Source organism: Simochromis diagramma, unplaced genomic scaffold (assembly GCF_900408965.1).
Source record: "Simochromis diagramma unplaced genomic scaffold, fSimDia1.1 OVJJ01000208.1, whole genome shotgun sequence".
In the NCBI taxonomy this organism is placed as follows: domain Eukaryota; kingdom Metazoa; phylum Chordata; class Actinopteri; order Cichliformes; family Cichlidae; genus Simochromis; species Simochromis diagramma.
In genome coordinates, this window is record NW_024386789.1 from 253,577 (window position 1) to 280,166 (window position 26,590).

Below are 26,590 nucleotides of genomic sequence, written 5' to 3' on the forward strand. Positions count from 1 at the left end.
TAATTTAGGTTTTTAATATGTAAATGTTCTATGCAGAGTGTTTGAGGGTAGATTAAGGAAGTCTGAAGTGGCAGAGATGCAGGACAGGTGTGAGGGCAGGGAGGTGGACGGGTTCAAGGTGAGAAAAAGATTATATCAGGGTGGAGAAGAGTGAAGTAATGGTAGCAGCAACAGAAAGGGAAAGTTTATCAGGTGGTAGTGAGATCTGAGGTATATTACGAAGCCAGATTAATGTCTTAACGAGCTATGTTGAGCTTAACGTCAGAGTTTTGCAAGTGAGGAAAGTGACTTTTTTAAAAAAAAACCTGGCTAAATCACGTGATTAACGATTTGCTCTGCACTAATCTCTTATTTGCCACAGTGCTGCATTTTACTGTTATATTTTATGCTTTTATTTATATTATAATTTTCCTTACAGTTTTTGAATCACCATTTTATCGTTAGCGTCATCATCTGTTATGTCTCTGATTGGAGTTGGTGGCACTTCGTTTCAGCCGGAAGAAGAGTCATGTGACGAGTCACAGATCCGGAAGCAGAAAGACCGATGTGCAAAAAAGGGATTTCCGGTATTTGCTGGCCTGAGCTGTGAAATATTTGTTGAACATATTTCCCGTGAATGATATCAGTTCCATTTTAAGCCAGAGAGAAAAAATTTTTTTGGCAAAGCTACTTTTATATATCCTTTATTTTTGGATGTAAAATTCACACTGACATTAAAACTTTATTTTTCAAGCTAGATAAGGCCAATAGGGCAGCAGATATTTTAGAAGCGTTTCACAGACCAGGATTTTCATTAGGATAGACAGGATTAGTCCATCCTGAGCTGTCTCCATAGGTGAGATGTTTGTTTTTTGTTTTGTTTTTTACAGGAACTTTATTGAACAAACAATGAGTATAAAACATATAAACAGATGAAATATACAAAAGAATAGAACATGAATACAAATAACCAGGGGTAAAACTAATAATAATTATATAAATACACCCCAAAATTCACATATATGTATTGTTTTGAGAGCCTTTTTGTTGGTGGAATCCGATATTGATTTTATGTACACATATATTTTACGTCATAGCATGACGCTCAACGCATGCGCCCTGGTGTTTTTTGGGGGGTCCACGTGTGAAGAATGGCAGAGAAAGCTTTACTGGACCGATCGCAGGTAAAGTTTGATTGATTTGTGATTTCAGATTTGTTTAGATTAGTCGTTTTTAGAATGTTTGGGTTACGCTGCTTGTTAATAAAGTTTGTTACCACGTATCTCTAATGAGCCAGCTGGTTCCAACTAGCTTCTTCAACATGCTAACACGTTTGGCGTTAGCAAATGCTAATTTATAGCTCAGGTATTAAGCTGCCTCATTTGTATTGTGGTGTCTTAACTTAATGTGTCTGACAGGTAAAGAAGGCCGTCCAGGCCCTGCAGGCCTTCCTAAAAAACAAAGCTAGTGGTGAAGCCCCGTTTCTGGATGAGACTCAGCATATCAGCCTGCTCTTCACCCTGTGGAAGATACCCAAAGAAGCGCAGACCATACGCATGTGAGGAGTCTAGGCGACTGAATTTTAGTTCCTCCGTCGCAGCAAATGTTTTTCCAAATTTAAAGTAATTCGTTGATAATGGCATTCCCCCAGAGTCATTGTGTTTCTTTTGTTTTCTTTTTGTTATCCGCAGTCCCTTGCCCCATGGCCAGCGGTCAGACACAGAAGAGATTTGCCTCTTCACCAGAGATGAGCCCAACATGACGTCAGAGCAGACCCAGAGGTTTTATAAGAAGCTTCTGCAGGAGAGAGGTGTCAAAGGCATATCAGAGGTACGCTGTTCTAAACTGATGTTGGTCCAGGTTCAGCATTGCAAGCAACCAATCATATTGGTGTGAGGTCATAGTAGCATATGGAAAAGCCATCGCACCACTCACCTAACACAATAACCATAACTATAGTCCCGCAACCCTAATCCTAACCATAATCACGTTCCCACCCTCATTGAAATCTGGCAAAGAGGGAAACGGCTGCACAAAAATCACCACCATAGTGCCAGAGTCTGACAAAAAGCCACAGACTGAGCAGCAGGTATAGCATTGTCTCCTTTGTTGTGGGATTCGTGTCGCAAAATAATGATGTCACAGGACGCTCTGCCACGTTCCTATAACGACCCTATGCGCATAGGTGGTACTCGATTGTAATGGGAGTCAAGTCCACTTAAGCTGCTCAGAGTAGGTATAAAGGAAGAAGGGCTTAACTGCCACCTTTTTGGGAATTTTTCCTAAGTAGACATGGGCAAGGGTTTATTTTGCTATCCTGAGTGTACATTTTTCTGCTTTAAACCGTCTTGTCAGTGGTAAGAAACATTCAGGGATGTGTTTGTCTGTGGCAGATCATACCGTATAAGGTCCTGAAGACGGAGTACAAACCATACGAAGCCAAGCGCCGCCTGCTGGGAAACTTTGACCTGTTCATTTCTGATGACCGCATCCGCCGACTGCTGCCATCGCACCTCGGGAAACATTTCTACAAAAGTAAAAAGTGAGAGCGCTTTTCAGTTTGTCCTGTTTTGTGTGTGTGTGTGTGTGTGTGTTAGAAAAATAAGAACTATGGTTTGACTGTAAACTATACTATATATATAAGTTTTTTACTTCATGGGTTTATGCCAGGTCATGACATCACCCCCAAACGCAGCAGCAGACTGGCAAGCTGCGGCCTCACCCCCAAACACTGTGGCAGATTGCAGTATAACCCCCAAACGCCACGGCAGACCTTGGCAATTTGCGGCATCACTGTCAAACACTGTGGCAGATTGCAGCATCCCTCTCAAATGCAGTGGCGAGTCCCAGTCTCACCCCTGATCGCGACATCACTCCCAAACGCCGCGGCAGGTCGTAGCAAGTCGCGGCATCGCACCCAAACATTCTGGCAGACTGTGGCCAGTCGTGGCATCGTACCCAAATGCCACGGCCGGCCGTGGCAAGTCGTGGGCTCGCCTCCTCCACTCTTTGCTGTGCCGTCCTGGCATGCAGTCGAGTCTTGGAGCAACAAACACCTATTGGGGAGGAAAAAGACAGTGGAAGATGGGAGATAAACTTGCGTCTGTGCGAACACTGTAACATTAAACTCTAATTCCAAATCAGCCAACAGACAGAAACACCCCCCATATGTCTTTTCTCATTTCGAGATGATAGACCGGTGTAAAAGTGCCCCAATACGAACAGATTGACCAATCATGTTACTTGCCTCTCTTTTCGCATCGGCTTCCTCAGAAAGTCACTGCAGGTGATTCTCGGAGCCCTTGGCAATGCAGCTGCTCGTGCTTCTGTATGAGGATGAATGCAAGAAATTGTATTTGAAAATATAGCATTGAGCCACAGAAGCCACTAAGAAGCGCAGAGGGAGAACATGCCAAAGCAATACAAACTATCACATTAAAAAAAATTCAGCAGCAGAGGAGAAAAGAGCAAATCCGGTATCCAAAGAAGATAAGAGCTTAATGTCATTTGAAACATTATTGAAAGCAAAGCCCCTTATTCCCACAATTTTTCACCCCCACTTGTGTTCTCTGAACGTTTCTCTGTTTTGGATGCTTTGCTGCAAATGACTTTAAGGTGTCGTGTAGCTGCGACGGTTCTATTCTTACCCTTTTGCTTTCTTTTCCAGAGAGCCGCTGTGCGTGAACCTGCAGAGCAAGCATCTGGCCAGAGACATCGAGAGAGTCATCCAGGGGACCAGCCTGAAGGTTACCAACAAGGGCTGCTGCTGGTGAGATTTATTCACGTGTCCCTGGTTTCAGCTTTTTGTGCAGAAATTCCCCTTTATTAAAAACTCTTCGGTAGCAGATGATCTTAACTGCACCTCAGTACAACCTTGTCGATTCTCTGTAATCGATACGGGTCAGACTGGTGCAATAGAAACTCAAAGTAAATCCAGATGGACCTCCTCTTTCTGTGGAGCCTGTCTCTACAACTTTGATACACAATGTTTAGCATCTTACTCGGTTAAAAAATAAGAAACAGTCACATTGGTGCTTCTTATACTGCTGCTGTGATCTGTGTGTTTGGTAACACTGTGTTTTCGTGCACTCTGCCTGTGTTGCAGTATGGCACGTGTTGCCCACTCGGGCATGACTGCAGACGAGGTGACGGAAAACATCGAGGCTGCCGTGCAAACAGTGGTCACCAAACTGCGCATGGTGAGAACTTTTTGTTTTACATTTGGTTGTTAGATTTTAGACTTATCACACCCCGACTGAGCTGATCTATGCCAGCTCTCGATAATATTCCTGATATTGAGATGGTAAATGTTATTCTCTCACTGATAGGAAAAGTAGCTGTGTGGAAATGTGCAAATCACAGTAGTTTGAAGCCGCAGTAGTTTTAGAAGGCTTTGTAGTTGCATCAAAGTGATGGCAACATAAATCCCCAGTAAGGCTCTGCCTCTTTAGCGTGGAACCACAACTGGTTCCAGCACCAGTCTACTGGTGAGAAAAACAAAAATCCAGCGTCTCGGTGCAGAAATGAAGAGTTTTGAGTCGTACGTGTCATACTAGCATGTAGAGAACGGCTGATTTGTTTCATTGGCTTCAGCAGTTTTTATTTTGCCTGTGATTAAACGTGATGGATGATGCGTTCAGTGGGATCAGGCCTTTCGTGCAGTCAGTTGTTAATTGATTGTTTCGTGTATGGAAGAAAACGCACCTCTCGGTATCAAACGGCACAATTTTTGTGCAGCAAAATGGGCACTGATCAGCGTTAGGGTTGGGCAATGTGAGGAAAATCTAATATTCCGATTATTTTGTGGCTATGTTGCAATACGCGATAAAATATCACAATATGTCCTGAGCCTCAGTGTCCCCAGCACCGGGCACAAAGGGAGTGAGCTGCAGTTTAAGCCTAAGTGAAGTCAGCGTGTGTGGATCCACAGAAACATCCGAATCTCAGCTAAAAGCTCACATAAACCATTTCACCAACCATCGAACAGCGAAAACGGCAAACTATTAAAAACGCAGTTCCGCAATGTCGTGAAATGTGCCTAAACACAAACAAGGAAGCTACAAACTCACTTGACTTTACGTAACCAAGCAAACGGCACGTGTAGAGATCTCACAGATTCAGACCAAAATAACTTTGTTTGATAAAAAATAACATGGAATTAAACTTACCGTGCTGTTTTTCTCTCGCCGGTCGCAGTCGTAGGTCGGGTCACAGCTGGTTTATTTAAAGTTTTCTTTGGTGTGCGGGGAGACGTTCACACGTGGAGTTTAAAACATTTTTCATTTTGCAGTGGATCACTTTTCAGCTGGTGGAATAACTTTGTGGTTCTTCGACCTTTTCCGGCAATAGTTTAACGGCATGATTTGCAAATTACCGCATTTTGTTCAACGTCCTCCTCGTGAAATCAAAGTCTGAATCGCCTGCCGTCGCCATATTTCTCCTTTCTGATGGTGTATAAACGCGCATGCTCAGTGCAGTGTGCCGGGTAGAAAACTTCCCGGTTGGGAGGGGGGATTAATGATGCATTCGCAGCTTGTGGGAGAAAAAAAACTCAGTGAATTTTGTGCAGACAGCTTAATATTTCCATGGCAACCTATACTCGATGGTTACGATAAAGCTATTTTAACCATGGTACGTGGACAAACTTACGATACATCGAGTATATCGTCCAACACTATTTAGAGTTTGCAATTTCAGTTTGGAATTCAAAAAGTTGCACAGCGTTCTTTTATGTATCGATGCAAGTTTTTCTTGCCGTGTCTGATTTGATCGCTGTTTTACAGAAAGGACCAGTGATTAAACTCATCCACATTAAGAGTCAAACGTCGGTGGCTCTGCCTGTCTACACCTCAGACTTGGGCCATCTCTCTGTCCTGGAGTCCAAACAAGCTCAGACACCTAAAGACAAGGTGAGTACAAGTTAGCACTCAAAATGTATTATTATTATTTTTGTATAAGCTGCATTTGTTGAAACATTCGGAAAAGTAACAAGTTTGTGTGCATTTCAGGAATCTGCATCCACAAAGACAAAGAAGAATAAGACGGAGGACAAAGAGCAAGCAGATGCTACTGCAGAGGGCAAGAGGAAGGTGAAGAAGGTGAAGAAAAATAAAGCAGCAGCTGAAGAGGAGGAAGAAATCACACAGCTGGTTCCCATAGAAACCCCTGTCAAAAAGCCTAAACTGGAGGTCAGTACTTTTCACAGCTGTTCGAGTTGAAGGGAACCTCAGCAGATGATTCAGGTTTTGTTTTTCTTTGGCATCGTTAACGTTTCCTCTGTTTTTTGTAGAAGGCGTCCAAAAAGAAGAAGCTGGAGAAAGCCCCCAAACCCGCAGCGCTGAAGAAAGGAACAAAAGCTCAGAGCAAACTGATCAAGAAGACCGACTCCAAAGTAAAAAGAAAAGTACCTAAAGTGAAATGATCGTTAACGTGGACATTGAATTATTATTTTTTTCTCTGTTCTTCTTTTTCCCTCTAGTTTTGTTGTGTTCTGTGAATGTAATGTTACTGTTTGATGACAGTAGAGACAAAACTACTCATAATGTGTTTGATTCAAGCCCATCTTGTGCTGAGTCATCATACAGTGTCAGTGCCTTGGACTCAACCTAATCAAGCAGCTAACGTGTGAAAGATTCTCTCACAATTCCCAGTTTTCATATACAGTGTTGGGGTTATGTGCTGTTGTAATAAAGCCTGAACGCTGAAATATTTTGTTATTAAATGTGTTTGAAACTGGAGGAGTTGCAGCGGAGGCTGGAGCCTATCCCAGCTACAATAGGGCGGAGGCGGGGTACATCCTGGACCAGTCACCGCCTGACGCAGGGCTAAAGTGTGGTGCATTAGTTTTCATGTGTACTGCTGTCAATACACGTGGTGGTTTTTATGCAATTTATTGCAAAAAAAAAAATGTGCAATTCTTTTACGTTTTGTGGGTGAAAACATTACACAAGCTCAAATACAATACACATGGTATTACAGGGTTAAGGGCTGTAGTTGGTTAATATGATTACTTGTTGCCACTGACAAATGGAAATGCATTCAAATTATATTTATCTGATTAATATGGGATTATAAAATTCAGCTTCAATTGGAGATGTTAAAAGTTTGTTGTTGAAGGTTTACAGCCATTTTCTACTAAGATTCAAGTGTTCAATTACAGACACTTCATTAGTAACAGTGTTTGAGTAGTTTGTCAGTTTGGCTGGTGGGAAATGTTGATGAGTGCATAATTTTGACAACGATCCAAAATGTGCTGAAAAAGGCACTCGGTGAGTTTTTGAAAATTGTGGGGGGGAATATTGTGCAGCAGGTGAGTCAATCATCTATTGGTGCATTTTACTTGTTGAACGTGACGCTAGTGGCAGTAACCTCACAAACGAGAAACCCCGCTGCTCCGTGATGTCAGCAGATTCAATGCCTCTCAAAGGATTCATGACAAGTTAAAATGAAGATTTTATGTACAGTGATGCTAATTTGCCCAATTACAATGATTTCCTGAAAGTAGAGGAGTGTGCACACAAAAATGGATTAATTCCTCCACTATAAAAAAATGTTGCTCAACCTATCAAACCCGAGTCTCCATTTAAAAGCTATAATAAGGCAATGTGAATAAAACACTTGAATTTAACTGTTTGCCAACCTCATATTCAGAATGTTTTTGCTATCATGTGCAGGCACAGCCTTGCTTGTTGTAAATGAATCACAGTGCTTTATTATGACATTCATTAGTTCTGAAAGGTGGATTTTTTTTTCAATTTCTCTAATATTTGGAAACTTGCAAAGATGCATAAAGTAATCGAGCAGTGGATGAAGCCTGATGTGTAATCCTGTGAACATTTTAGAGAAAATAACGAGATGCTGTTTTTTAGGCCTGGAAAGATGAGTATTTTCAGCTACTCCTGTTATTTACAGCTGCACTTGTTGGTCACTACACTGCTAAACTGCACTCTGTTTGGGAACCTCTGGGACATGATTTATCAGTGCATCTATGCCACAAATTACACAGACTGTCCAAGGAGCTCACTCAGGTCTCAGAGGAGACCGGAACACCATCCACCTTACATCAAGGAGGATTAGCTCGTACATCAGCAAGGAATAATCATGTGGCTTAGATAGTCTGAATAAATCCTCAACCATGTATCTATCTATATGTATGAACAGTTGTTTGCTCTAACATGTATTAGCCTTGTTTGCTTGTGCTGAATATGGCTCTGTGCTTGCAAAGCCATCCGGCTGTATCAGATGACATCCCCATTGTTAATGGGAATAATACCTATAATACCTAGCCTGTGCAGCAGCTGTCAGCAAGTAATAGTGCGTTGTGTGTGTGTGAGAGAGAGAGAGTGGAGAGGGTGGAGTATATCCAATATATGAAACTCTGCATTTCTTTGCAACATAATAATGTCAGAAACTGCAAGCATGCATAACATTCTACACACCATCTGATTCTTGTGACAATAAGCAGTTTTGGGTTGTTTTTTCCCTGCTTTCGAATAGACAGCCTTTGTTTTGGAAGTGTACTGTAACAAGATCGTCCTGACAGCAAGCTAATGAGAGGTGATGACATTGTTGTCATCAGGTGGGCTGCGACTGTCTGTCCTCACTCAGCTGTGTGGGTGTGGTGGCCCATCTGGAATTACAGCGTGTTCACGGGTTACTGAGCAGCAGATTAAGAGATGCATCAGGCGGTCACACACTTGGTCATCGTGCAGATGATACAACTCTTTCATGTGACTTTTGGGAGGTGCTGCATTCTTGACAGATGTCTGCATGGACTGGGAGAATGAACAGAACGGCTCGGGACTGATTTAAAGAAGACAATCGGTGTCCTGTTGAGGTCCACTTGCTATCATCTCCCTTCTCTGTACATCAAAGGTACAAGGCTTTGTTTCAACTATGGAAACTTCTTTTTCGGGTGACTTTGGGAGCCAGCGGTTGTACCCAGACACACAGCCAGCAGCTGCCGAAGGCCCGGGCCGTGCTTACCTCCACAAACCTATCATCGTGATTGTGATGGGATCTCTGATGTCTGTAGCAGGCGCAGTACTTTTACTGCTCCAGTACTCAGGGGTGACTGAAGCGTCCCGCTCTGTAGCCTCGGCCTGCCTGTCTTTAGGGCTGATGTTTGTGGCGATGGGGCTGGTGTGGGTCCCCATTCTGAAAGAGAAGGAAAGGCGGAAACGGATCAGCCAGGGGGCTTGAGCAGAAGATGGAAAAGACTTGATGATGTCAAAGATAAAATGCTATTAAATGCTCTTTATAGTGCTCTGACACATCCAGTACAGTCAAGCTGGTGTGGCTCTTGCTGATAATGGCCTGAGTACACTGTACTTTGACCGTGTCACAGCAGGTTGTTTTATGTTTCTCTCAGCGAGGATCAGACTTGATTGTCTTTGCTTTTACACCGGCTGCTAAAGTTTGTCGCTTTGGATTTTCTTCCACGTCTGGATAAACTCTTTGGATAAGTTATCATGTCAACACCTGTACAGGTGGAGCCCATCATGGAGAAGAGGTACGGAGGAGTTGGCCGCTGCAAGTGCTCATTTTGGTTCGCAGTGGCCCACGACATACTCGGTGTCTTGATTATAATGATTGGGGTGTTTGGAGGACTGGTTATCCACGATCTGTTTGTCTACGGCGGGGCCATTATCCTCTTCCTCAGCCTGATCTGGTGGGTGTTCTGGTACACGGGGAACATCGACGTGCCGCCGGAGGAGCTGGAGGACGACGTGGGCTTGACGAAGCAGAAGAACCGTGGACTGAGCCGGGCGGTGAGGCGCTTGTCTGATCGCCTCGCCAGCGGGATCAGGAACTCCTTCAGAAAGAGCGGCAGGCTGGTTAGACAGGGCCCCCCGGCCGACAACGGAGTTGTAAACGCCGGTGCAGATGTGTCGCTCTCTACAATCTATGACGCCACCCTGGCTTCTACTTCAAACGAATTTGTGAGAGAGACACTGTCAGTGTGAGCTGCTCCACGGCAGAACACAGAGACACTGGACTGCAATCATTATATTTGCCTTTTGTTGAAAAGGATTTTGTGTTTGCTCTACCAACATGCTGCCCTGACAAGAGCCACATGATTGTACCTTGCTGATAAGATGCAAACTTTGCACACTATAACAGTGTTTTTACATGACACCGATTAAGAGACAACAGCCTCCTCACTTATCACTATTTCTGATATTATTCGCGTCACAGATTTAGACTGTAAATAGAAAATGAAAAGGTATATTGATAAATGTGTTACGGACAGCCTTTTATTGTAAAAGAACGGCAGTAGAAGTGTGCTAAACACGATCAGAGGAATGATATGTGGTTTTTATGGTTTTTGTAACAAGTTAAATTTATAACATTTACTCAAATTAATATTTTATGTTAAAAAAGCTTCAATATCGTCACCCAAAATAAACACATTGTAGTTTTGATAACACAGGAAAGTTCCATGCTTGTTTATGCGTCATGAAAGTGATAAGTCAAGCTAAGTTTAGATCATTCAGCTATTTGCTACCAGCTGTCTGGTTTCAGGTCCCCCTGTGTGCTTATATGTGTTGCAACAATCAATGGCCCTACATGGTAAAGAAAATCTATCACAGATTGGCTTCAAACTAAGAACGTAGACCTTTTATAGAGGCACAGACAATAAATCAATAAACCATGTGACGGGATGACCCCAAGAAAGCGATTCAGCCCAGAGTGTGGTTCAACTGAAGCCTTGCAGTTATGAAGGTACACAAATTCTTTAACCTTGTGCAGGTCTGACCTTCTGTCAAAGAAGGTTTTGTTACAAATATAAGACGACTTATTATGACTTTCCACATTTTTTTTCGTATGTTACAGTTACAGTAGTACAGACGTGGACAAAATTGTTGGTACCCATCGGTCAAAGAAAGAAAAACTCACAATGGTCACAGAAATAACTTTAATCTGACAAAAGTAATAATAAATAAAAATTCTATAAATCTTAACCAATGAAAGTCAGATATTGCTTTTCAACCATGCTTCAACTGAATTATTTAAAAAAATAAATGCATGAAACAGGCCTGGACAAAAATGATGTTACCCACAACTTTTATATATTTTGTTGCACAACGTTTTGAGGCAATCGCTGCAACCAAACGAATCCTGTAACTGTCAGTGAGACTTCTGCACCTCTCAGCAGGTATTTTGGCCCACTCCTCATGAGCAAACTGCTCCAGTTGTTTAGGTTTGAAGGGCACCTTTTCCAGACTGCATGTTTCAGCTCCTTCCAAAGATGCGCAACAGGATTGAGGTCAGGGATCATAGAAGGCCACTTTAAAAATAGTCCAATGTTTTCCTCTTAGCCATTCTTGGGTGTTTTTAGCTGCTTGTTTTGGGTCATTGTCCTGTTGTAAGACCCATGACCTGCAACTGAGACCAAGCTTTCTGACACTGGCCAGCAAATTTCTCTCTAGAATCCTTTGATAATCTTGAGATTTCATTGTACCCTGCAAAGATTCAAGACACCCTGTGCCAGATGCTGCAAAGCAGCCCCAGAACATAACCAAGCCTCCTCCATGTTTCACATTTGGGACAGTGTTCTTTTCTTGATATGCTTCATTTTTCCGTCGGTGAACATAGCGCTGATGTGCCTTGGCAAAAAGTTCAATTTTTGTCTCATCTGTCCACAGGACATTCTCCCAGAAGCTCTGTGGCTTGTCAACTGTAGTTTGGCATATTCCAGTCTGGCTTTTTTATGATTTGTTTTCAACAATGGTGTCCTCCTCGGTCGTCTCCCATGTAGCCTACTTTGGCTCAAACAACAACAGATGGTGTGAACTAACACTGATGTTCGTTGAGCATGAAGTTCAGCTTTGATCTCTTTAGAAGTCTTTCTGGGCTCTTTTGTTACCATTCGGATTATCCGTCTCTTTGATCTGTCATCAATTTTCCTCCTGCGGCCACATCCAGGGTGGTTGGCTACAGTCCCATGGATCATAAATTTCTGAATGACACGTGCAACTGTAGTCACAGGAACATCTAGCTGCTTGGAGATGGTCTTATAGCCTTTACCTTTAAGATGCTTGTCTATGAGTTTCTTTCTAATCACCTGAGGCTTCGCTTCGCTCCATGTTTAGTGTGGTGGTCAGAGGGCCCGGTGGCGCCAGTGTCCGGCAGCCTCGCCTCTGTCAGTGCGCCCCAGGGCAGCTGTGGCTACAATGTAGCTGCCATCGCCAGTGTGTGAATGGGTGAATGACTGAATATAGTGTGAAGCACTTTGGGGTCCTTAGGGACTAGAAAAGCGCTATACAAATGCAGGCCATTTACCATTTGGTACACACCATGTCACTAAACAACACAGTGACTATCTGGAGTCCTATATATAGGCCCACTGACTGATTACAAGATTGTAGACACCTGTGATGCTGATTACTGGACACACCTTGGATTAACGTGTCCCTTTGGTCACATTATTTTCATTCTTTTCTAGGGGTACCATCATTTTTGTCCAGGCCTGTTTCATGCATTTATTTTTTAAATAATTCAGTTGAAGCATGGTTGAAAAGCAATGTCTGACTTTCACTGGTTAAGATTTATAGAATTTTTATTTATTATTACTTTAGTCAGATTAAAGTTATTTCTGTGACCATTGTGAGTTTTTCTTTCATTGACCGAAGGGTACCAACAATTTTGTAAACGTCTGCAGATGCTTACATTAAACATACCCAAAGTTTGAAAAAGGTTGCTGAGCATACGGACAAGTTATCACTATGAGCAAAAGAAAAGGTGCTCTGAATGCTCCATATCAGGTGTGTTTCTTTCTTTTCTTTCTACTACTGGCTAAAAACATCTTTAATATGGTCATTTGAGTAATGGCTGTGAGGACAAACCTGCTGTTTAGAACTTTTTTTTATTTGGACGAGCCAATCGGAAGAAAGAAGACTTAAAGGGAGGGAGCTAAAACAGCTTCTTTCAGAGGATGGTGTGAAGAGCTGCACTAAGGCTCAGTATAAGACAAAGAAGATGTTTTTTTCTTTTAACTGTGAAAAAAAAAATACTGAGTTGGACATGAGCGTAGGTTTCCAGTAACTTTTTACATTGCCAATATCTTATTTTGTAAGCGATTCTACTTGAGTTTTGTTAGCTTTAAGATCTACTTCAGACATGACTGAAGATTTACCTCTTCTTGGATAAAAAACAAAGCCCAGAGTAAATGACTGGGCTGGAGAGCTGTTAAATGCCACCAACACCTCCTCCTTTATCTGAAAAACCTACAGCGATCACCTCCCAGTGTTTCGACTCCCAGTTATCTTTTGGTCCAGGACCAGCTGTGAGCTCATAAACCCTGTTCAAAGTATGAATTTCAGGGTGTTAAACTCTGAACCACCACTGTTAAATCAAATAATAATAATAATACTGATATCATGTTAATCATACACAAGTAGTAATACCATAAATTAGTATGTTGGTGCTCGTTTTGCCATGTTATTGTCCCAGACTCTCTGTCCACCTGCTTAAACACATACTGTGATTTGCTATAAAACATATAATAGGCACAGTCAAAGATAAATGCAGTTATGGAGTCTTCTGAGTCATAGAACCATGAAAGTCTATCATTGTGAACCTTTGTTGCAGGCTGAATGTCAAACATGCAAGAGTAGGTTTTTTTATGACAGCTGAAGTTGATCATTACATCAGGTCCTTCAGACTTTTTAGCCGTGCATACATAAAATCTGTAAATTCTTTCACATGACTCGTGTTCACAAGACTGCATACAGCATTTGCTCCACCTGACACTGCATGGCCTGCAATAAGTGGCTATGTGGAATTTTCATCTCTCCCCAGTGCTGTCCTCAGGTAAGTCTCATATTCAATCATCAGTTTTGCTTGATACTTTTTAAATGCCAGTTTACATAGCAGTTTAAATGTTCATTCATTCTACAAACACCTGGGTATTTACAGTATGTGCTTAGTTGATGTCAGCTGATACAAATGCAGCAGTTTAAACTAGAAACCAGTTTACTGTTAACCTTGCAATGTACAGCACCACAGGATGTGGTGATCGAATGTACTTTATTGAAGTGCATTATTAATGTACTCTTACTTTATTCAAGTATTTCTATGTTTTCGTGTTTTCTCCTACTGCTGTTAGTATTTTTGCTTATACCCCACTGCATTATGGGTATAGATATTGTTCTTTGGACTCCATACCACTTATTTTAAAGCTTTAGTTGGTTATTCTTGTCGTAACAGATCTATTTTACAGTCATGTGAAAAAGAAAGTTTTATGTGCGCCCAATGATTCGATAACTTGTAGAACCAGTTTTATCAGCGATAACATGAAGTAACTGTTTTCTGTATTGCTTTATCAGGCTGTCACACTGGAGGAGTTTTCATTAATGCACAGCACTCTTAAGGTGGCACCACAGCATTTCAGGGGTGCTGAGGTCTGGACTGGAATAACTGGGTCATTGGAGCACATTCATTATTTAGTTTTCCAGCCGTTCTGTTGTAGATTTGCTGCTGTGTTTGAGATCATTGCTTTCTTGCATGAACTGATTTTGGCTGAGCTTTAGCTTGAAAACTACCCTCTGAAAACTTTTCTTTTTTCATGTGACCTTATGATCCTGCGGTGGACTAGTTTCTGCAGGCACCTTGTTGGCCAACAGCACCTGAAGCAGCCATTGTTAACACGGACCCCACCCAAACCTGAACTTGCTTCTGCTGCATGTTAACATCCTGTTAAAAGGGAGTTTTTCCTTCCCACTGTCGCCAGGTGCTTGCTCATAGGGGATACATATGACTGTTGGGATTTTCTCTGTATTATTATGGGGTCTTTACCCTACAACCATTGTTGTGATTTGGGGCTATATAATTAAAACTGAATTGAATTAGGGACATCTCTGGGGGGAAACCAGCTTGTGCACCCTTGTGGCAGGGCTGGTGTAAAACGTTTTCTACACTTTTGATTTCAGATAAAATATTTAATGCTTTTTACTTCTGTTTCAAACGCTAGAGTTATATTACAAAAGACTACAACTCCCACTTCCGCTTAGCCGTCATATGACGACTGTGTGTTTTGTCATGTGACCCTGGCGCTGCTATGTCAGTCCTCCGTTTCCCTTTTTCGCAGTGTCGCAGGCAGCAAACCGAAAACAGTCAGTTTCTGTCCGAAACGGCCCAACACACCTTAGGCCCGTCCTGTAGCTGGTTAGAAAACACACTCCGGTTCGTGCTTGTCGCACTTTACCCGTGTATTTGGCTGTGTGCAACTCCTACATGTCAGAGTGGTAGACTCACAGCTCTGCAGCTTACCGGCAGGCCTCGCTGTTCACCGACTAAGCATCAGTCCTCACGCCGCCCTTGGGTGGGTCCGGCTCGGCCAAAGAGACAGCATGGTCCCGGTGCATCGCTAGCCTCTTGTGATTAAAGGCGACAGCAAGGGATGAATGGTATCAGTGGGGAAGTGTTTAGCTTGGATGCTACTGGAGTCTGTTTATAAGGATGAACGGTAAGATTTGCTGTTTCACTGCTTTCTGTTTCTTATCCATAAAATCACAACATGTCAAATCACGCCTGCAGGAGATTGCTCAGAAACTTAGTGAGACTTTCTAAGTTTCATTTGGGGGCCTTTTAGTTGGTTTCCATAATGTCTGATATTGTTCGACAAATGGCTTTCCCCCCTTTTTGCTAGCTTTGTTGAAACGATAGATCGAGGTCAAGAATGCTCCAGGAAAACGAAGCAGTTCCGCACAATTTAAGTGGGATTTCTCAGGAATGAAAGTGTTAAAACTGTCTTATTTTTGCAAATGTTTCCAGTGTGTAAACAACTGGAAACCCCATAATGCTTAGGCCAACTGTGACTGAAAGCTGGAAAGCACCTAATAGTTTTTATATGAGGGAAGTATGCTTGAAGTCTCTGGAAAGCCTTGAAGCTTACGGTAAGAGGTGTGTTTAACAAGCTCCTGGCCTAAATTCACAGGTAAACAAGCTGGTGGATGAAAGTAACTTAAGTCCCTTTGCAAACTCACAGGTGCTCCAAAGGAAACACATGACCGGGGAGCTGCTCCAGTGGGTTGGCAGCTCTTCGATGACTTAAAACCTTTGAGACAAGGAGCATCATCATTGCCATTGTGAATATGCTGTCTGGGCTGCAGGGTTAATGATTACTAATGTTGATTCGTCTGCTATTTTTTTCTGGATAATTCACTCAGCCCATAAAATGTTAATATAAAACATTGTTCCACAGTGCTTCTAGAGGTCAAAGAATCCTCACAGTACCCTGTAATATTAATGTCCATAGGCGCTTCCTGTCGCAGTTGGAGCTCAGCAGTCCTTAAACGCAGAACTTCGCAGTCAGTTTTGATTATTTATGTTGATTCCGAGCAGCCATTACTTGCCACACAACTTCATTTCCTTCTTCATTGTCATGAATAATGAACGGAGTAACGATAAATGATGGGAAATTTAATCTGTGGCAACGTCATTTTCCTCATTCCTCTTGTTTTTGTTTGTGTTACCCTCCGCAGGCACCCAGCAGACTGATACAAAGAGGCAGAACCTCCTGGAGAGGCTGCTGGATGCTGTGAAGCAGGTGAGCTACCGGTTATCTGGACGTTCTTTATGCTGGAGACGACAAATTATCATCAGTGCTGCAGTCCACATAGACTGAGCGAGGTTTAATAATTTTAAGCCTCTGCTTTTATGGTCAGGAAATCAGCTCACATTAAATGTGTGACTAGTTGTGAGTGATCTTTTCTTTGGAACAGGCTTTTTTTAAATTCCTGGTCAACATTTTTGTGGTGACTGAATTTGTTACAGTTCCTTCTATCTCCCTTTCTATAAACACAATGGAGGAAGTAAAACTGAGTTCTGTTGACGGCCTCTGTAACCCAGTATTCTGTAGAACAAAGTTAAAAACAAGGGTAGAGTCCTACCTAAAAGAACACAATGACCATGAATACAAACCCCATTCCAAAAAAGCTGCGGTTGTTTGTAAAATATGAATAAAGACAGAGTCAAACCTAGGATGCTTAATTGAAAGTAGTGGAAAAATATGAAAAAATATATACCGTAATTCTCGGACTACAGAGCGCACCTGATTAAAAGCTGCATGCTCTAATTTTAGAAAGAAAATCAATTTTGTACTTGTACAGGCCGCACCGGATTTTAAGCCGTATGCGTTTCACTCGTAATATGAGATATTTACACAGAAATATTATACGTGAGGCTTTTTAATGTTTAATTTAATCCGGTAACATAAACGTTATGGTAACATACAAAAATACATACTGCAAATGCTTTTTTTCCTCGAACAGCGCTACCTTTAAGTATACGTACTATCAGTAACACACAAATTACGTTGCTTATGTTTTTTTTACGGAACAGTGCACAAACAACATTACAACATCTCTTAACAACTGGTAAAAATATATACCGTATATATACTACTTATCAATTTTATTGGTCTACTGTTACCAGGCAAAATGTTTTTGGCCGCATGAAAAAAAAAAAATGCATTAGCCGCACGTCAGTATAAGCCGCAGTGTTCACAGTGTGGGGAAAAAGTAGTGGCTTATGACCCGAAAACTACGGTACATGTTAGGGCTGTGCGATATGACCAAAATCTCATATCCCGATATAGGAATTCTATCGTCCTGATAACGATATAAATCACAAAAATGTAACCTTTTCTGTAAATTCTGTGAATCTCGGGCAGCTCGTCTTGCGTGAAGTGTTTCCAGCTGCGCGTGGTGTAGCTGGAGTCGAGTGTTTTAACAGATGCATGAAACTATACATTTTTAGACATAAGTTGTAACGGCCGCTGTTTTCTTTGTGAGTATTTATTACATGGCGTGCTGCGGGGAAAAGCCTGTTCTAACGTTTGAGTCTAAGGTTTATTTTTTAGCACTTGGCGGCTCTTTTTTAATTCTCATCCGTAAATAATCTGCTCTTTCACGTGATTTATTTTGAAAAGTCTCAACAGGATCTTGAGCTTTATTGTGAAAGGTTTATGTGGAACATAAACAAGCGGACACGCGATGGTGTTACCGTCGTTGTTGCTAACCACAACGCATAAAAACAGGGGCTTGTCCGTCTGTAGTGTGGTTATATTAAATATAAGAGAAAGAGAGAACTTTAAGAAGTTAATATAGCCACTACAGTGACCATCAAAACCATGAAAAAATATTGCCGTAAACAGTTTATTTTGCGACACCAGGAAACAAACGATAGCGCAAAATGAAACGATAGACGTTTTTATATCGTCATCCGATATATATCGTTCTATCGAACAGCCTTAGTACACGTTTTGTATTAAATGCCAGGAATCAGTTTCAAAAAGCTGGCACAGGACCAATAAAAGACTGAAAAACTCTCACAAATGTGCATTAACTCATTAACGTTCGACTGCAAGTGGCTCTATTTTTGTTCTGTTTTTACTCTAGTATGACTAAAATGATCGGTGTCTTTCATAAGTGAAGATGTAGGAAGCTTCTCCACCCTGTTCGTAGTTACTCCTTATTTTGTTTGGTGCCACATATGGTGCCGTCCAGGCGAGGTCTTTGCCAGAGAAGGCCGTACCTGTTTGACTGACAGTGCCAGATCACGTCCTCCCTGTCTCATAACAGCAGGGCTGCACAGTGTGGTTGCATTTAAAACATGTCAGTTTAGCAGCTGAAATCCCACATTAAGCAAATATATGGAAATGAAATATACTGTTTCACTGTCTACACAGCAGCTGCTGCTCTCAATTCCGAAATGGGTGCGGAGTGTTTTTCGATTTTTATCTATACCTTACAGAGTGTTTCAACTCATTTTGACACGGGATACTTTTTAACGTCCGAGGAGAAAAAAACCCTTAACTCTTATGCTACTGGATCGGGTTTGGCTTGATGCTTTGAGGGAAGATGAAACTGCATGTACGGTATCGGAGCTGGGCTGGACTCTGACACTGTGTCAAATGTAAATATCAAAACTGAGACCAGTGCTGCCAGTCAGACAAGCTTCGTTCTCAGGTTTGCAGCACCAGCCAAGCCCCTACAGTTAATTCTTGAAGGTCAGATCAGAAACACGGTTTGACCTTTAAATCATTTTCTGTAATTCCTTTATTTTGTCTGTAACCTTGTAACCACAGGCCAGGAGATGTAGCACAGATACCCTCCGTAGTGTCCGTAGAGGACTAAAGGAGGACACGATCTGCAATTTAAGGCTTTTGAAAGGTGCTGTTAGACTTTTTTAACTTAGCAGACATACATGAAGAAAAAAAAGCAATTTCCTCATATCTTCCCAGTGCCAAATCCGCTTTGGAGGAAGAAAGGAGATCGCCACAGACTCAGACAGCAGGTAAGAGGAGCTGCCTGTTACCCAGAAATTCTTTTGCTTTATCACGATGGTTATTTATCATTCTAAAAGGTGCTTTGTTTTACGTGTGGAGCTCCAGGTCATAGATGATGTAGTGCTTTAGGCTCCAGTATGTGCTCGCGCTACCTCCAGCTTTTTCAGTACAGCGATCTGGCTGTACGCCCAGCTTTGAGGGTTACTTTCTAAACAGCAAAATCATTTTTTAGATGGAAAATAATTGTTGTTTTTTGTTGTTGTTGTTTTCGGTCTGAGAGCTTTAGCAGACTTTCCATCATATCCGAGCAGTGAGAATGTTCTCCTTTGTGATGTTAATGGTGGCTATGTAAGAAAAATGATGTACCAACTTTGTTTCATTAGAGCTTCACGCTGAGAGAGAATACTATTGATTCATGTTCTGTGCTGCTCAGATCTCATTTTCAGCTCTGAGTACTGGTTTTTAAGATTCAATATTATGTCCGCCTTGTAGATGAAGAGCATTTATAAAAGACTGGTTAGTGGCACTAATGCACCTGTTTTTAAAACTGCGTGCTAGTAGTAGGATGAATGACCTGTCTCCTCTCTAGGTCAGAGGATGCTGTAGCCACGACTTCCAAAAGGAATTCGTTTTTACTGTATGGTCCACAGTATAGTTTTCCACCTCTCCTCAGTTCATTTTAAAGTTGGCGACCAGTACCGTGATGCATGGTATACCCAGCAGAAAAGGACCCCCCTCCCCGTCATCACATCATAATAGTAGAGCTGGAAAAAGTGTGTGGCGGTGACCAGCTGGTTGCAGCACAAACGGCGCTTTAAATGTAAAACTGTGATGTTACCGTGCCCCTGCTCGAATGTGCCTCCTAACTGTAAAACGTGAGACCCTGCCACTGCCAGCCAGGCAGATGGCCTCCACAATCCAGCGAGAGGGCCTCTGCTTACAGAGAACTTTGCCTCTGGCAGAACTAACAAAACAGAAAAACACACAGTCGGAGTACATTCAGTATAGGTGCGTAGCGCAAACATGGGACACAAGGGAATGTCGCTTTCTCTCATTCTCGGACACTAAAGCTCAGAAAGTTCAGGAGCTAAAAGGGCGGAGAGTTGAAGCTGCAGAGATAACCTCAGGTAAAGCTGCCACATTAGGGTCTTGGAGAGCTCAGTAGAAAAGGGATACACAAACAGAGCCTGGAGGTCATCCAGAGAAGGCGTGTGAGAGCTACTGCAGTCTTGTATGAGAGAAATCTTATATCTATAGTAGATTTATGAGATTCAAATGTGAGGCCAAATCCCATAAAGTGAAGCTGGGTTTAACCTCAGGCCTTTCAGACTGTCTGCATTAGGAGAATCATTTGATATGTGATGCACTCAGTTAATTGAACATTAACATTAACATGGATTAGTTGTAGTTTCATCTGAATGTACAGCCAAAGCAACATTTCCAGTGCAGCATAAAAAGCACAGCAGGGTGAACTGGGCTGTTCTGACTATTAGGCGACACCCCCACCCGCTTGTCTTCATGTTATCCTAACCTGTCTTTGTCTCTGCAGGGTGATTTGTCTGTGCGCACAGTTTGAAGCGGTGCTGCAGCACGGTCTGAGGAAGAGCAGAGGTCTGGCCCTCACAGCTGCCGCTCTCAAACAGGCCGCAGGCTTCAGCAGCAAGACTGAAACAGGTACGCCAGGTTCCCGTACGGCTGTGAAATTGTGGGTTTAGAGTTGAAAAGTGGAGCAGAAACTTCACTTTAGCCCTCTGTGACCTTGGATAAGCAGACTTGCAGAAGGTATCCTTAAAAACTACAACCACACAGCTTATTCTGTGGAATATTAAGACAGTGTTGCTATTGAGGACAAATGCGTGACTTCTGTCATGTATATCTATTACCATATGCAATGCTTTTCTGTATTTCACAGGCAGTTAGAAGACAGGATTGTGCCTGAACCTGAGGATTTAGAGCTTACTAATGAAGCTAGGGCCTCTGACAATGCTAGAAATACAATAATAGCCAGAGTTTCAATTTTCTCTGAGGTCACATGGTGATTGTATGCAAACCAGCAGCATAACGCTCATCCCTATTAATTACCACACCTCAGAAAACACAACATTAAAACAGACCTAGTTTGAGTTCTGAGGAGAGAACAAAGGATGGAGACGGTCGGGATGGAGCTGTGTGAGTGGTGCGTGAAGGGTCCCCTCTTCTGTTAATGAGAGGGGGGAAGTGCTGAGAGAGTCTTTTGCAGCTTCTTTTCTGCCCTTTTGAACTCTTACTTAACTCCAGAGCAGTTGTTTTTCACAATGGAGGTGGAGCTTATTCTTCCTCTTTCCTTTTGTCCCGCTCGCTAGAGTTGACTTTCTGGTTCTACGTGAAGGAGCACCTGAACCGCCACGAGCTCCAGCGGTTTTACTCCCTGCGCCAGATCTCCTCAGAGCTCGGCCGAGGTCGTGCCTGGCTGCGCTGCGCCCTCAATGAGCACTCGCTGGAGCGCTACCTGCACACGTTGCTGGCTGACCGCCCCCGTCTCGGGTTAGTGACAAGCCCCCTTGTCAGTTATGCTCCGCACACAGTTTCTCAGCTAGGTGGGATTTTTTCTTTCTTTTTCGCTTGTTTATAGATCTTTTGTGTTTTCTAGATCTTACTATGAAGACTGGGCTTTTGTGCTTGATGAAGAGAGAGCTAGTATGCTTCCCACCATGGCTGCAGGTGAGCTTGTGTTTTGGCATTAAATTATTGGTGGTAAACACACTAAACAGCTTGCTAACACAGCAGGAGAGTATAGGGTTCAAACTTTAATACAGACTTTAAGCACTGTGCAAAAGTCTCGAGTCACCCAGGAAGTTCTTGTAATCGGATTTTTGATCAGCCATATGTCATCATTTCACAAGCATCTGATTGGTAACAGCTTCATTTTTCAGCATGAACATGATCTCAAACACACCTCCAGTACATATAAAGCATACCCGGATAGAAAAACGCATAACGGGACACTATCAGCCATGGATTGGCCTCCCCAGAGCCCGGGCCTAAACATCTCTTGACAGAGAACAGAACAAAAGGCAGCCAACATCCAAAGAAGAGCTTTGAATGTCCTTTAAGAAGCCTGGAGAACTATTCCAGAAGACCAATAAGCTGTACTGTTCTGCTCAGTATTAGTTTGCTCCATTTAACAATAAAGGTGATCATACCAAGTTTTCATTTTCATGCTCATGATAATTGTAAAAATTATTTTTTCAAGCAAAATATAAAGAAATGAGGAGTGGTGCAAGACTTTTGCACAGTGCTTTATGAGTTGGTTATAAGTTAAGCTTAAGTAACATAAGTGGAAGCAACTCAAACTGTTAAAGCTGGATGTAGCCACTCTGACATCAGACAGTGGCCTCTTTACTGCCACCTGAATATTAGCATTTTGGCTAAAGCTATTTAGTTGCAGACAGAAGGCTCTAGGTAGCTTGAATGCATCCACAGACTGTATGCCTGCATAGCCCAAACACATCTGCATACATTTCACCACAGCTTAAAACAAAGCACCAACTTGTTGGATGGCCTGTTGGTGTAATTAGCCACACAGCAGGGCATATTATGTCTGATAAACAAGGTTAAAAAGGTCACTCAGCGACTCAGATAATGCCTAACAGGCAGCCAGGGAGCTACGGATGTCCATGTCAGCTCCCACCCGGCATTCAAATTGTTGGAGACTCATAAAATAAAACTCCACTCTAGGACGTGCAGTTTGCTGCATTTCCACACTGGTTTCGTTTTTCAGCTTCTTCTGTGGCCCCTCTCATACAACTAAGCCCGAGGTTTAAAATTCCCTTTTAAAATATGGTCCTTTTGCTGGGCTATATTTGTTGCCCCATTATTAGAATTTACACACTGGAAGATTTAAATTCAGCCAACTTATGGCTGCATTTTTAGTCTTTAAATGTTGTGTTCTCGTGTGTTACTAACCACACTCAGTCTCTCTGAAATGACTTCACACAAACGGAGCCGCTGTAAAACACAGGAAACTGACTGACTTTGCACTTTACTTGTTAAGCATGAGTGGGTTTTTGCTGACAGTTTAAGCTCCGACCCCATTTATGTTAATGGGCGCACTGGTGCTGTTGAACTATTGATGAGCACAACTCGGATGAAAACAAACCATAAAATTATTTAGAATGTAAACCACTGATCTTGTGCCAGAGCATTTCTCCTCTCTTCTTCTTCTTCTTCTTCTTCTTCTTTTTTTACATCTCGGGCAGATTTGTTGTGTGCACCCAGAAATACTTAGCAAGCACAAAGAAAGTTCAAAAGCTTCATGTGTTCTAGTGGAACTAAAGTACATTTCACTTCCTTCTCTCTCCATCTGCTGTGCTCAGGTTTGAACTCCATTCTGTTTGCCATCAACATTGACAACAGCGACCTGAACGGCGCCGTAACACGTGGAGGGTCCTCAGTGTCGCACCTCCTCAAGGAGTCCACGCAGGGCATCGGCAGCCTGTGGAAAGAGTCCACTCAGGGGGTTAGCAGCCTGCTGCGAGAGATCGGCACAGCCACAGCTGTGGTGCCTGGCTTCACCCCTAAAGTGGATGGGGCCTCCGACCCACTCCCTGTGGTGCCACGCAGCACCTCTGCTGGTAGGGCAACAGCAGTGTTTGACTTGCTCTTATATGCAAGAAACTGGTGATTTTTTTTTTTTAGTTTTGCACTTGATTGATCCAAACACTTTCTGTTTATTTGCTTTGTTTTAGTATTGCAGTATATGTGTTTTTGTAAGTGTCACAAAACCAGCAAAAAGCAACATATGGCTCAGTTTGTGCTTCCATAATGGATGCTTAAACAAGGATGCAGCTCGAGGCATCTGCAGCAGAGAAGAATCCCACCGTGAAGTCTGACCTCATTTAGAAGTCTGCCCCAGTCTGTCCCGTCGGGGGGAAACTCACACCATTTTCTCTCCATATGTTCTCCTCAACGGGACTAAAGCGCCTTTAGACTTTTAACTGTGCGCTGCTGAAACTTTCTGCTGAAATGAATGTAAATGAAATTCTAAGCTGCTGCGCCGGCTCCTCCGAGTGGGAAAGCCTATTCAGATTATTCACCGCTAGAAGACTTGCTAATGCACAGCCAGCCTCTTTGGCTCTGAGAGGAAGGAGACAGACTTTCTTTTATCGTCATTCATCTGTTTCTCACAAAAGCCTTCGAAATGACGATAATTGCTTAACAGTCATCATGAGTCTAGCATATCAGCTACTTTCCAAACGAGGAGGAAAAACCAAAGCCAGTGTTGGTCTCAAGTATGAAGACACTGCGCCAGGAAATTCATCACTTTTGTCAGCAGAGGCAGAATCGGCAGATAATACACATAATTGTTTTTTTTTCCTCATTATGCACAGTTGAGGATGGATAGAAGTGCACATGTTCTGTAATTTGCGAACAGGACTGCTCCCAATTCTGTTGCCAGTCCTCTCCCTCTCTCCTCTCAGTCCAATTTTTGAGTTTTGCATTGCACAAATACCAGTTAAAAGCACTTAAACTAAACTGTAAACAGTTCTTTCACCTTACACTTAAATCATGAATGCAAAATCTGCAAAAGCAGCTGGTAATCGCAGTGTGCTATGTTGATAACATAGACTGTATATAAAAGATAGATGTATTTTGGGTCTCTTTTTAATGACTAGCAGGGCGCGAGCGCTCTGGTTGCAAAGAGATGCCCAGTTATATAGAGGTCTATGAGAAAACAAGCCGACTTCTCGTTCAGTCTATGACGTCAGTAAACATTTTTCGTCTCGGTCAAGTGTTTCAACCATTATTGAATAGGTGATGATCTTAAATTTTTCATGCAGTCTTCGACCTCTGGCCAAAATACTGAGTTTGAGGCATCAAATGGGACTTCACTGATCAATGAGCGGCATCACAGTAGCTACAGCTTGTAATCCATAGATATTTTAGTGCTGATTTTTTTAGCTTTTACTGCTTTCTCTATATAAGAGGAATAAAATGACTGTTATGTGTCCTGTGTCTCAGTTATTACACATGATAAAAATGTCAGTATGCAGGTTATCTAAGTCTAAGTTAGCGTTTTAATCTTTTAAGCATTACAGCTGTTTGTAAGATGAAAGTATAAACCTTTAAAAATATATAAGTTTTTGTTCACTCCTTTGTAAAAAAAAATATTTTTCCACCCAGACTCAGGGCTGAGGAAGGAGCGGCGGAAGAAAAAGAAGATCACCAACATCATTTCCTTTGATGATGATCTGGATGGAGGAGCTGAGGATGAGGAGGACGGGGAAGACGACTCCCAGAAGATTGGCGGGATGAGGAAAAGTCACACCGCTCCTGCTCAGAGCAGTGTGGAGGAAGGGATTGACCCTTTGGAGCCGGTCTTCTCTGAGTCGCTTGCCCAGAATGGCATATCTGAGCCGGGCATAGTCAACTGGGTGGGGTCCCCGCATCCCTGCCGCACACCTCCCATAACGGCGCCTCCGCTGCCTGACACCAAGAGTGTAGACAACGAGGAGGAAGAGGAGGAGATATATAAGCCTAGAGCACAAACCCAAGAGGAAGAGAGGATACCGAGTGATCAGTAAGTGAAAAGAACCGAAGTAGACTAGTAGTAGTTGTACTTTAGACTCTGGTGCTCACAGCAGAAAAAATATATTTGAGAAATTCAGCAAAAAGCAGCATGTGAGCAGTTTGAATGCAGGAGATTTCTTCTTTCTGCGTGCAGCTCGCTAACATTACATTTGAGCTGAAGGACTGTTGACTGTCACACTGTCATGAGCATAAGCCTTTCGTCACAGCTAGATGCATCGCTGCTCCTGCACGGTGATCCGGCTGCGGGTTGTTTAGTTTTGGTAGAAAATAAAAATAGTTCGGGTCATGATCATGACTTCTGGAAAGAGAGATTGGTGCCCTTTTTCTGTAATTGTTTTCTACAAAACTTGCCATCTACAGACCAGAAGAAAATTACTTCAGTTAGATTGCATTTTTATACTTTTAGCACTCAATTTTAAATGTATGTATAAAATGTATGCATGTATAATACCACAAAAAGATACAGAATTTATTTATACCAAAGGTTTTCAAACTGTGAGCCGCGCCTTCCCAGGGTGGCGGAGACGTACACGAACAGCAGAAAGTTCTAATTTGTAGTTTTCAAATAGATACACATTCCCCAGACACTTTATTAGGCACACCTTGCTAGTCCTGAGCTGGATCCCTTTTTCAACTTGAACTGTCTTAAATCTTCATGGCAGAGATTCAGCAAGGTGCTGGAAACATTCCTCAGAGATTTTGGTCCATATTGACTTGACAACATCACACTGTCGGCTGCACATGTGG

At 42.4% G+C, this 26,590-nt stretch overlaps 3 protein-coding genes and 1 non-coding gene across 8 annotated transcripts in view; all 4 read left to right on the top strand.

Annotated features, from left to right (window-relative positions):
- The first annotated feature begins 425 nt into the window (after positions 1-425).
- rsl1d1 (ribosomal L1 domain containing 1) lies at positions 426-6,685 on the top strand. Of its 2 annotated transcripts, none has more exons than XM_040023127.1 (10): positions 426-566; positions 1,077-1,163; positions 1,398-1,537; positions 1,671-1,809; positions 2,373-2,521; positions 3,647-3,748; positions 4,085-4,178; positions 5,763-5,888; positions 5,988-6,167; positions 6,272-6,685. In XM_040023127.1, the coding sequence occupies exons 2-10, from the start codon at positions 1,131-1,133 to the stop codon at positions 6,398-6,400; spliced, it is 1,092 nt and encodes a 363-aa protein (XP_039879061.1). In that variant the 5' UTR covers positions 426-566; positions 1,077-1,130; the 3' UTR covers positions 6,401-6,685. The 2 variants fall into 2 exon arrangements, with proteins under 2 accessions (XP_039879061.1, XP_039879060.1); XM_040023126.1 differs by having other exon boundaries at positions 440-566; positions 6,269-6,685.
- Positions 3,838-3,965, top strand: LOC120728569. Its single transcript, XR_005694743.1, has one exon. It is a non-coding gene; the product is annotated as a small nucleolar RNA SNORA55 (small nucleolar RNA).
- A 2,495-nt stretch (positions 6,686-9,180) lies between the features above and the next one.
- On the top strand, positions 9,181-11,477 carry LOC120728324 (transmembrane protein 238-like). The gene has a single exon (XM_040023131.1). It carries the CDS (start codon positions 9,450-9,452, stop codon positions 9,942-9,944), a length of 495 nt encoding a protein of 164 aa, XP_039879065.1. The 5' UTR covers positions 9,181-9,449; the 3' UTR covers positions 9,945-11,477.
- Positions 11,478-15,012: 3,535 nt separating this feature from the next.
- The window catches only part of snx29 (sorting nexin 29), a 146,956-nt gene continuing 135,378 nt past the window's right edge, over positions 15,013-26,590 (top strand). For 2 of the 4 annotated variants that reach the window (XR_005694700.1, XM_040023132.1), the window contains exons 1-8: positions 15,014-15,448; positions 16,467-16,531; positions 19,229-19,281; positions 20,823-20,947; positions 21,616-21,796; positions 21,903-21,973; positions 23,629-23,886; positions 25,436-25,832. Coding sequence is in view for 2 of the 4 variants with exons in the window: in XM_040023132.1 (XP_039879066.1) it covers positions 15,442-15,448; positions 16,467-16,531; positions 19,229-19,281; positions 20,823-20,947; positions 21,616-21,796; positions 21,903-21,973; positions 23,629-23,886; positions 25,436-25,832 (1,157 nt within the window). In the remaining 2 variants the exon portion in view is untranslated. Of the gene's footprint in view, positions 15,449-16,466; positions 16,532-19,228; positions 19,282-20,822; positions 20,948-21,615; positions 21,797-21,902; positions 21,974-23,628; positions 23,887-25,435; positions 25,833-26,590 lie in introns of all 4 variants that reach the window. The other 2 variants (XR_005694701.1, XM_040023133.1) reach the window with 2 other exon arrangements.

What these genes read in the sequence shown, in the direction of transcription:
- rsl1d1 (XM_040023126.1), top strand. Translation starts at nt 1,131, where the DNA reads ATGGCAGAGAAAGCTTTACTGGACCGATCGCAG. An exon ending in GAAGCGCAGACCATACGCAT is followed by an intron (nt 1,538 to 1,670) that starts GTGAGGAGTCTA and finishes TGTTATCCGCAG; the next exon opens with TCCCTTGCCCCATGGCCAGC. An exon ending in TGGTCACCAAACTGCGCATG is followed by an intron (nt 4,179 to 5,762) that starts GTGAGAACTTTT and finishes GCTGTTTTACAG; the next exon opens with AAAGGACCAGTGATTAAACT.
- LOC120728324 (XM_040023131.1), top strand. Translation starts at nt 9,450, where the DNA reads ATGTCAACACCTGTACAGGTGGAGCCCATCATGGAGAAGAGGTACGGA.